This window comes from Giraffa tippelskirchi, chromosome 7 (genome assembly GCF_054371585.1).
Source record: "Giraffa tippelskirchi isolate mGirTip1 chromosome 7, T2T-mGirTip1v1.2.pri, whole genome shotgun sequence".
Classification (NCBI taxonomy): Eukaryota; Metazoa; Chordata; class Mammalia; order Artiodactyla; family Giraffidae; genus Giraffa; species Giraffa tippelskirchi.
The window spans coordinates 63,609,284-63,619,389 of record NC_137281.1 but is presented as its reverse complement, the minus strand read 5'-3'; the positions used below and the strand labels follow the sequence as shown (position 1 = coordinate 63,619,389).

At 55.3% G+C, this 10,106-nt stretch overlaps 1 protein-coding gene across 2 annotated transcripts; it reads left to right on the top strand.

Moving 5' to 3' along the window:
* Positions 1 to 2,576: 2,576 nt before the first annotated feature.
* LOC145513952 (uncharacterized) lies at positions 2,577 to 7,647 on the top strand. 2 transcript variants are annotated; one of them, XM_081511029.1, is made up of 3 exons: positions 2,577 to 6,030; positions 6,430 to 6,742; positions 7,050 to 7,647. In XM_081511029.1, the coding sequence occupies exons 1-3, from the start codon at positions 5,794 to 5,796 to the stop codon at positions 7,619 to 7,621; spliced, it is 1,122 nt and encodes a 373-aa protein (XP_081367155.1). In that variant the 5' UTR covers positions 2,577 to 5,793; the 3' UTR covers positions 7,622 to 7,647. The 2 variants fall into 2 exon arrangements, with proteins under 2 accessions (XP_081367155.1, XP_081367153.1); XM_081511027.1 differs by having other exon boundaries at positions 6,999 to 7,647.
* The last annotated feature ends 2,459 nt before the right edge of the window (positions 7,648 to 10,106 follow it).

The window sequence follows — 10,106 nt, the reverse complement described above, 5'->3', positions numbered from 1 at the left end:
TTGGGAACACTGTTGTGTAACTCTGGTGATACTGTGTTACCATCACCACTTTGTAGTTTCAGACCCGTTCGATCTTTATGCCCCACCCCCCAACAAAGCCTGGATTCAAGGCAAGCACGCCCTGTTCATCCCTCCCCCCGATCCTGAACACAACTTCACCTTTTCTTTCTGCATTCCTTCCTATATTCTTGGTGTCCCCAATCAATGACTCTCAGTGAAATGACTGAAGGAGTTTTTTTCGGACTCTCCACCTACTGTAAGACTCCATTGGAGAGTTCTCATTTTTATGTCATTTGAACTAGCCTTTGATAGCTGAAAGGACGGTGTACGTCCTTTCAAGATATCATGTGCCAAACGAAGCCCTTTTGGCAAATGCCATCATTATCTCCAGGCAGGCATTGCTGTTTGAAGGGTGACATCTCAGCCAGAAGGCAGAGGCTGAGCTCCTCTTGTTGCACCAGCTCCCAAAAGAAGCCAAGAAAGGGAGCTGGAACAACAAACCACCCCAACGCCCAGGAAAGCGTTCTTCACGACAGAAGGCTAGAAAATGACCCAACAACCTTGTGGCCCAGAACCCCTCTAGAAAAATCACTGTTCCATAAAAAAGAGAAACACATGGGAAGTTCCAAGGAGAGGCAATGCCCATGGCCAGTGTACTTTAGAGACGGCCTGACCGCTCCGGGGAAGACACGCACCGACGGAACCCCTTGGGAAACAGCAGTGATAGTCCTCACCGTCGTAAGGGTTTCCTCTGGGGACAACCTGCCCTGGGCACCACATGAGGGAGCAGACCGGCTTCTCTTCCTCTGCCCCCACACCGTTCACTCATGAAGGCAGCTCAGGTGTTCTCATGCCCTGCCTGCCTGCCTGCCTGCCTGGCTCATGCGTGAGCTGTGCCCACCTCCAGGGCAGGACTCCACCTTCTCCTCTCTGTGTACCGTGAATCTGCACACAGTGGGCTTTCAGAACCTTAGGAGACTTGAGCCATTCCCACTGGAGCCAGAACCCTCCCCAGGAAGGAAAACAGCTGTGGAGTCATTTTGGCCCCAGCACTGGTTCCCAAACCCTGGCGGCTCCTACAGCCTCTACGGTGTGAAGAGGGAGGTCCCTTTTGACAGAGCTTTCCGGCTGTCAGATCTAAGCTGTTGTTTCCCTGTCAGCTGTGTCTCTTCCGTTGCAGCCAGGTGGGCCACGCTGCTCCAAAGGAGCTCACAAGCTGAGTGGCAAGGGAGGTATTGAGAGGACAGGGATGGCTACAACGTGCTGCAAACTGAGTGAGGGTCCCCACAATCCTCAGCAAAGGTCTGTGGTGTGCAAGTGGGGAGTAGAGGGCCCCCAAGTTCCAAAGGAAGGGAGGTACTCGGGAGCTAAAGCCCTTGGCTGCTGTGGTAGCAGCTGCAGATGGCAGCTCGTCCACAGTGCACTTCGAATGAGGTCATATGAGCGGGACTCTGGAAATGGCTCCGAAATCCAGAGAAAGGGGTCAGGGTATGTGGGAATCCGGCGGGGGTGGGGGGTGGATGAAGGAAGGTGTCCTTCCCCTCTCCAGTGCAATTTGGTTTGGTGAGTCTCAAAGCTACCAGATGGCACTTCCCAAGTCAGGCCCCCGCAGGAATCAGGGTGGGCTGCGTGCCTCGGCCCCTGCCACAGGGACAAGCCACACCAGTGGCCTCCCTGAGCTCAAATGGCCGGATCTGGGGGTTCTGTCTGGGTGCACACCTCCTTGCTGTGGCCAAGTTCCCCCCTTCTCTGAGCACCAGCTTCATCCTCTCGAAGGAGGACATCGATTGCTACCTTGGCACGTTACTCTCTTCATCCTGTGAAGACTCATTAGGCTTATCCTACAATTACTAGCTGGCCCGAAGAGATATCTCCTGAATCCAGATTAAGCTGGAGTCTCCCAGGCTCATCTGGCATGTCTTCCCTGAAGTCTGCCAAAACCCACACCCTTGCATTTCCAGGGACTCCCCTTAGCCAGCTGGGCAGAAAACCCAGCATGCTTCAAACAAGCTGACAGACAAGCGGGAGAGGACTCACGGGCAGACGGCCTCCCTCAGGTCTCGGGTGGAGCTCTGGGACCACAGCAGCAACGGGCCATCCCAGCCCCTGGGCTCAGCAGCGCCCTCATTCTCAGGCCGGCGGCTCTGCCCTGAGGGGAGCAGGAAGGTCACCAACTGCCGCAGGCGGACCTCAAGCCCCTCCCACTGCTGGAGCCTGACCTCCCCCGGCCCCACCCCTTCCCCTACCCCAGCAGGACGAGAGCTCGTCTTCCCCTGGCTTCCAACGTCAGGCCCGGCCCTGGGCCCCGATTGGGCACTGCCCCAGTCCGGAGCCAATCACAGTGGCCAGGGAGGTGGAACGCACCGATTGGCCAGGGCCAGGTCATGTGACCATGCTCCCCAGGAAACTCAAATATTACCAAGATTCCCTAACAAACCAATGAACAAAATTATCCAGTAAAGGCAAACCGTACTTTTTAATGAGGCCAATGTCACAGAAAAAAAAAAAAAAATGCTTCACAATGAACTGCTCAAGGAAGCTACTAAATAAACTTTCAGAAAAGTTAAGTCGTTTTTTTTTTTTTTTTTAATAGGGTGACGGAGAGCTATACCTTTCCCATCTATGTGAATTTAGGTTTAAACTAGATTTCCCTTGGCTATTATATAAGACAAAAAACCCCACATCACCCCCTTTCACTCCCCCCACCCCCAAACAGTGTTTTAGTCTATTGAGTTTTTGTGTCCTCAGTTGTGTCTGATTCACGGCAACTCACGAACTCTACACAGCCAGGCTCTTCCGTCCATGGAATTCAGGGCAATTTTTTTCTGTCACAGTAAATGCCCACCCTGGGTGATCCAAAGGCAAGGGCTCAGAGGCTCCTGAGAGACTAACTCCTTTCAGCTGAGCACAGAGCTGGCTCCTCACTGGGATGCCTGTGGCCTGGGGCTCCCAGAGGGGAGAGCAGCACTCGCCCCACCGTGTGGTCACTGCTGGAAGTGCAGGCTGCTCCTCACTCCCCCTTGACAGTGTCCCTGAGGGCAGAACAGTGTGAATCTATCTACTCAAGGTGGAAATGCAAACTCCGATGCAACCAAACTTCCCACAAGGTCTCCAAAACCACTCAGGAACAGGGAATTGGAAACTGCAGGGCATGACATGAATGGAGATGGAGGCTTGACACCTTACACCGAGTTCACTTCCAGTTATCCCTAGACAAAGTTTCCATGAAAACTTGTCACAAATCTAGAAGAACAATGAGCAGAAACCGGACACGTGCTTTGAGTCTTCACACACAAAACTAAAAGGCAGTCCACAAAACAACCCAGAGAATACAGTGGACTTTGCAAAATCAAAGATATCTACTGTGGGCAAGACCTCATTACAAAAGCAAAAGACAGGTCATACATCGCGAGACGAATGAGTGGAAACACAAAGCTTCTCAAGGACGTGTCTCCAAACAGACAAAGAACACCAACACAACAAGCCTGTGAAAACTAGGGAAAGGTCTGAAGGGACACCAGACTGAGGAAGACACACACAGAGTATCCCGGATGATGTCCAGCACTGAGGGCCTGAAGAAACAACAGTCTAGTTGCACTCCCTCAGGCCTGTGTGACCCTGGATGAGGCCTCTGTTTCCCGGTGGCTCTGAGAGATGGACAGGGAGGAAGGGGAAGAGAAATCACTTGCACTTCTAATACTCACAGCAAAGTCTTCCAATGAGAAGGGAATTATCACCCCCACTGACAATGCCATTCACTGAAGTGATACCCACGAGTCCATCTAACCCAGAAGGGAAGGAAGGACCTGTTCTCACAAAACGGCGAGAGATGGAAGAAAGAAGATCAAGCCCACACCAATCACTGGAAAGAGAAGCTGTGCTCAGGGCTTGAAAGAATTCCTATTGGGAAAATGATGTCACAGCCCCACAAGGCAATCCACAGCTTCGATGCTATTCCTCCCAAAATGCCAATGCATTTTCGCACCGAACAAAGAATTGCAAAAGGGGTTACGGAAACAGAAAAGAGCCTAAATTGTCAATACAATCCGACGAAAAAGCCCCGATACGGACATCCAAGGTTGTGTGAAAGGAAATTAGACGACCAAACTAGGATCCTCAGGAGAGTATCGGAGAAGGCGATGGCGACCCACTCCAGTACTCTTGCCTGGAAAATGCCCTGGACGGAGGAGCCTGGTAGGCTGCAGGCCATGGGGTCGCGCAGAGTCAGACACGACTGAAGTGACTTAGCCGCAGCGGCAGCAGCAGGACGGTATGCTATTGGGAATACAACAACACACACAGATCCAGATCGATGGAATAAAGTTGAGGGTCCAGAAACAAACCCCGGCATCCATGGTCAACTCATCTCTGACACAGAAGGGGAGAATACCCAAATGGGAACAAGAAAGCCTCTTCAATCAATGTCCATGGGAAAACCAGACAGCTACATCTGAAGAACGCTATTGGTTTTGATCTCACACCACCTCAATATCGGGGAAAAACCTCACCCTAAAGACTGATGTCATGAGATAGCTAGAAAGAAGCGTAGGTCAAAGGCTCCTTAACATCAGAGTCTCCTTGCCATTTGCTGGGCGGAGGTAGAAATGGGTCTCTTCAAGTAAGGGGAAGAGGGAAACCAAGTACACCAATGGGTTTCCATCCAATGGAACCTCTTCACAACAGAGAAGCTAAGCATTCACAAATGCAAAAGATAGGAAACGGAACATGAGAGACTCCTTGCAAGTGGTGTATCTGAGAAGGGGTTCATATGGAAAGAGACGAAGAATGCACAGCACTCAGATTCCAAGAAACACCACCACCACCCTTGACCCTTCCCCCATGACCAACTCCGACCTAAAGCCTTTCTCTCCCTCTAACCTATCCCTAAAACATAACCCTCATCTAATCATATACATGGGCATTCCTAGCATCCATCCATCCACACACGAGAGAGAAAGAGGAAGGCACAGACTGAATCGAGAAAGGAAAAGAGAGGGACACAGCCAGAGAGAGACACGGAACCAAAGAGAGGAAAGGAGTCGATGGTCCAGACTTTTCATCAATCTGTCTCGAAGGTAGAAGCAATGACAGCGCCCATCCACCCCAGAAGGGGGAAAAGGACGGAAGGTTTGGAGAGGAAAAGACAAGAACGCAGGGAGCCATTAGAAGCTCAGCCACCCGCAGAAGCCGAGCTGGGACACTTGAACAGAATCTCAATGGAAACAGAGGACCAGAAAGTTGGCTACTCTTTTCTATAAGAGAGGGAGACCTTCGAGTCTTCCTTTCGGTCCTCCAACTTGCATGCGGGGTCTCAAAACAGTCAGGAGGGGGAGTGCCTTTTCCTGGGTACCACGGCGCATCCAGGCCTCGTTCTGCCCCATTCTGTGCTGTGTCAGCCCTGGATGGCGTCTTTCTTTCTGAAGTCTCAGCGCACAAGCTCCACGTGATATCGGCCCCAGGTGGAGAGGCATGGAGCTGCTCGTAGGCCGACAGACCTAGGAAACAGATGGGAGAATGACCCCCACTCTGCAGATGGAGAGACTGGGGAAACCCTGAGGGGCATATGCTTGTCCAGGGCCACACCACTTATGAGAAGAAGGAGCCTGGTCTGAGAGCAGCGGGGTCCTCGGAGCTCAGGCCCTGGCTGCACCCAGGCCTCCCCAGGGCTGTGGGCTGGGCTGTGTGGCTGTCACTGTGCCTGCACATGGCCTAAGGGGGGTGGTCGAGCAGTCAGAAACCCAGAGATTCCCTTGGGAAGTTTTGGGGAAGGGACCTCAGCACGAACCCCAGGAAATGATGTCACCTGCCGGCAACAGAACCCAACAGAACCCGCAACCCGGGTATCCAGGCCTCCAGAGCGGAGAGGAGCCCCCAGCCAGATCACTTGCTGCCAGGATGTTCTGCTGTTTGCCCCTGCCCAGAGGCCGGGGCCTCAGGAAAGCTCACAGGCAGTGTGCGTGGGCACCCTGTCGACGTTGGCTCAGGGCACCCCCGAGAGGCCTCTGGCCCTTTGCCCGGAGAAACAGAAAGGTAACACGGGGAGCCCCAGGCGGGGCCAGGCCACCTCTCCCATGCCACCCGGAAACACCGGGTCCTTTGCCTGTGTGTGTGGATGCGGGTTTCTCGGGGTGTGTCTCCCTCAAGGAAGCCCAGGCGGATGTGGGGTCAGAAGCCTGTGGACAAGTTGTGTCCACACCCCAGGGGAGAGCAGGCTGGGTGGGATGGGGAGAGTGCGGGCAGCGCCGGCCGCCCAGGCTGACCTCACACCCTCAGGTGGGTCTCTTTCCTCCCGGGTGGGGATCTGAGCAGACACACGTCTCTGACCCTTCTGGGAAGAGAAGTTCGAGCAGGCAGAAGCAGCGGCTCCACTGGCCAGGCCCAGCTCGGAAAACTCCCAGCACGGCTGGCTGACGGTCACTGTCGTTGCAGAGCTTCCCACGTGATGAGGCCGAGGACGGGGACACCCCGTCCACCTCCCGGAGGGAGGGGTCGGAGCACCACCCCCCCGCCCGTGAGGCCCAGTGCAGGCTCCAGGTGAGCGTGCCCACGGAGGCATCAGCCCCACCGGGGGCGAAGCGGAGGCGGGGAAGGCCTGCTGCCGAGACACCGCCCAGGATACACCCGGCGGCCCAGTCTGAGGCTGCCACGGAGCTCAGCACACCCGGCTCCGACCCAGAGTCCCGAGAACCCCGGCCTCTGAGGCAGCAGGAGGACCTGGAGCCCAGCACGCCAGAGCACAGAGGTGAGGACGCTGGGGCTGGTGCACGGGAGTGTGTGGGGAGGGGGTGCTGAGCTACACAGGGACGAGTCCCCGAAAGATGCTGCTGGGCCTGCAGCAAGCGCTGGCCTCACACCCCCACCCCCATCTTGCACACTTCAGTCCCAAAAGACATCCGACCCGGGGTATTCTTTGGGAATCTCTTGGAAGCTTTCTGTCCCGGGATACGCACATGCCAAGGCTGGCCTGTGGGCAAACTTTGCTTCTCCCCCGGCTCTAGCACTGGCCTCCAACTGGAACCAGGCTCTACTTCCCAGACCTGTCCCTACAGAGGTGGTGGCTCCAGGTGCAGGACCCAGGGATCCACCGAGGCCAGATGGAGAACCGAGACTTGCCCTCGCAGAGACACCAGGCCAGCTGGGTACTGGCCAGCACACCGGGCAGATCGGATCTCCGTGCCTGCAGGACCCCCAGCCCCAGGCACTGATGTCCCACCCCCTCAGCCAGAACCTCCACCTCCACGTGCACCTGTACCTGCTCGGGCTTTGGCAGGAGAACCCGAGGCAGAGGCGGAGTCACCGCCTCGGCAGGGAGAGCCTGCCCTGGCTCCCGCGCAACACGCAGACGCCGACGATGACTCACCCGCCCCTGCAGGAAGAACGAGCCCCCGCTCTGGACAGAGACCCAGAGCCCTTGCCGGAAACACCACGTCCAGGGGAGCGGTCGGCTCTGCAGCCTCCATCCCTGTCTGCTCACCGTGGAGGCCGGCAACTCCGTCTGCCCCCAGGGGACATGGAGTTCCTTTCCCCTGAACTGCTTTGCATTTGGTTTGTTTCCACCTTTCTGGTGATGTTTCATTTTTTGTATGGTTTCCTGTATTTCTCTTGGTTAAGTTGGGATTAGTAAACTTTTTCATCATTGTTGCAATTTGGGAACACTGTTGTGTAACTCTGGTGATACTGTGTTACCATCACCACTTTGTAGTTTCAGACCCGTTCGATCTTTATGCCCCACCCCCCAACAAAGCCTGGATTCAAGGCAAGCACGCCCTGTTCATCCCTCCCCCCGATCCTGAACACAACTTCACCTTTTCTTTCTGCATTCCTTCCTATATTCTTGGTGTCCCCAATCAATGACTCTCAGTGAAATGACTGAAGGAGTTTTTTTCGGACTCTCCACCTACTGTAAGACTCCATTGGAGAGTTCTCATTTTTATGTCATTTGAACTAGCCTTTGATAGCTGAAAGGACGGTGTACGTCCTTTCAAGATATCATGTGCCAAACGAAGCCCTTTTGGCAAATGCCATCATTATCTCCAGGCAGGCATTGCTGTTTGAAGGGTGACATCTCAGCCAGAAGGCAGAGGCTGAGCTCCTCTTGTTGCACCAGCTCCCAAAAGAAGCCAGGAAAGGGAGCTGGAACAACAAACCACCCCAACGCCCAGGAAAGCGTTCTTCACGACAGAAGGCTAGAAAATGACCCAACAACCTTGTGGCCCAGAACCCCTCTAGAAAAATCACTGTTCCATAAAAAAGAGAAACACATGGGAAGTTCCAAGGAGAGGCAATGCCCATGGCCAGTGTACTTTAGAGACGGCCTGACCGCTCCGGGGAAGACACGCACCGACGGAACCCCTTGGGAAACAGCAGTGATAGTCCTCACCGTCGTAAGGGTTTCCTCTGGGGACAACCTGCCCTGGGCACCACATGAGGGAGCAGACCGGCTTCTCTTCCTCTGCCCCCACACCGTTCACTCATGAAGGCAGCTCAGGTGTTCTCATGCCCTGCCTGCCTGCCTGCCTGCCTGCCTGCCTGGCTCATGCGTGAGCTGTGCCCACCTCCAGGGCAGGACTCCACCTTCTCCTCTCTGTGTACCGTGAATCTGCACACAGTGGGCTTTCAGAACCTTAGGAGACTTGAGCCATTCCCACTGGAGCCAGAACCCTCCCCAGGAAGGAAAACAGCTGTGGAGTCATTTTGGCCCCAGCACTGGTTCCCAAACCCTGGCGGCTCCTACAGCCTCTACGGTGTGAAGAGGGAGGTCCCTTTTGACAGAGCTTTCCGGCTGTCAGATCTAAGCTGTTGTTTCCCTGTCAGCTGTGTCTCTTCCGTTGCAGCCAGGTGGGCCACGCTGCTCCAAAGGAGCTCACAAGCTGAGTGGCAAGGGAGGTATTGAGAGGACAGGGATGGCTACAACGTGCTGCAAACTGAGTGAGGGTCCCCACAATCCTCAGCAAAGGTCTGTGGTGTGCAAGTGGGGAGTAGAGGGCCCCCAAGTTCCAAAGGAAGGGAGGTACTCGGGAGCTAAAGCCCTTGGCTGCTGTGGTAGCAGCTGCAGATGGCAGCTCGTCCACAGTGCACTTCGAATGAGGTCATATGAGCGGGACTCTGGAAATGGCTCCGAAATCCAGAGAAAGGGGTCAGGGTATGTGGGAATCCGGCGGGGGTGGGGGGTGGATGAAGGAAGGTGTCCTTCCCCTCTCCAGTGCAATTTGGTTTGGTGAGTCTCAAAGCTACCAGATGGCACTTCCCAAGTCAGGCCCCCGCAGGAATCAGGGTGGGCTGCGTGCCTCGGCCCCTGCCACAGGGACAAGCCACACCAGTGGCCTCCCTGAGCTCAAATGGCCGGATCTGGGGGTTCTGTCTGGGTGCACACCTCCTTGCTGTGGCCAAGTTCCCCCCTTCTCTGAGCACCAGCTTCATCCTCTCGAAGGAGGACATCGATTGCTACCTTGGCACGTTACTCTCTTCATCCTGTGAAGACTCATTAGGCTTATCCTACAATTACTAGCTGGCCCGAAGAGATATCTCCTGAATCCAGATTAAGCTGGAGTCTCCCAGGCTCATCTGGCATGTCTTCCCTGAAGTCTGCCAAAACCCACACCCTTGCATTTCCAGGGACTCCCCTTAGCCAGCTGGGCAGAAAACCCAGCATGCTTCAAACAAGCTGACAGACAAGCGGGAGAGGACTCACGGGCAGACGGCCTCCCTCAGGTCTCGGGTGGAGCTCTGGGACCACAGCAGCAACGGGCCATCCCAGCCCCTGGGCTCAGCAGCGCCCTCATTCTCAGGCCGGCGGCTCTGCCCTGAGGGGAGCAGGAAGGTCACCAACTGCCGCAGGCGGACCTCAAGCCCCTCCCACTGCTGGAGCCTGACCTCCCCCGGCCCCACCCCTTCCCCTACCCCAGCAGGACGAGAGCTCGTCTTCCCCTGGCTTCCAACATCAGGCCCGGCCCTGGGCCCCGATTGGGCACTGCCCCAGTCCGGAGCCAATCACAGTGGCCAGGGAGGTGGAACGCACCGATTGGCCAGGGCCAGGTCATGTGACCATGCTCCCCAGGAAACTCAAATATTACCAAGATTCCCTAACAAACCAATGAACAAAATTA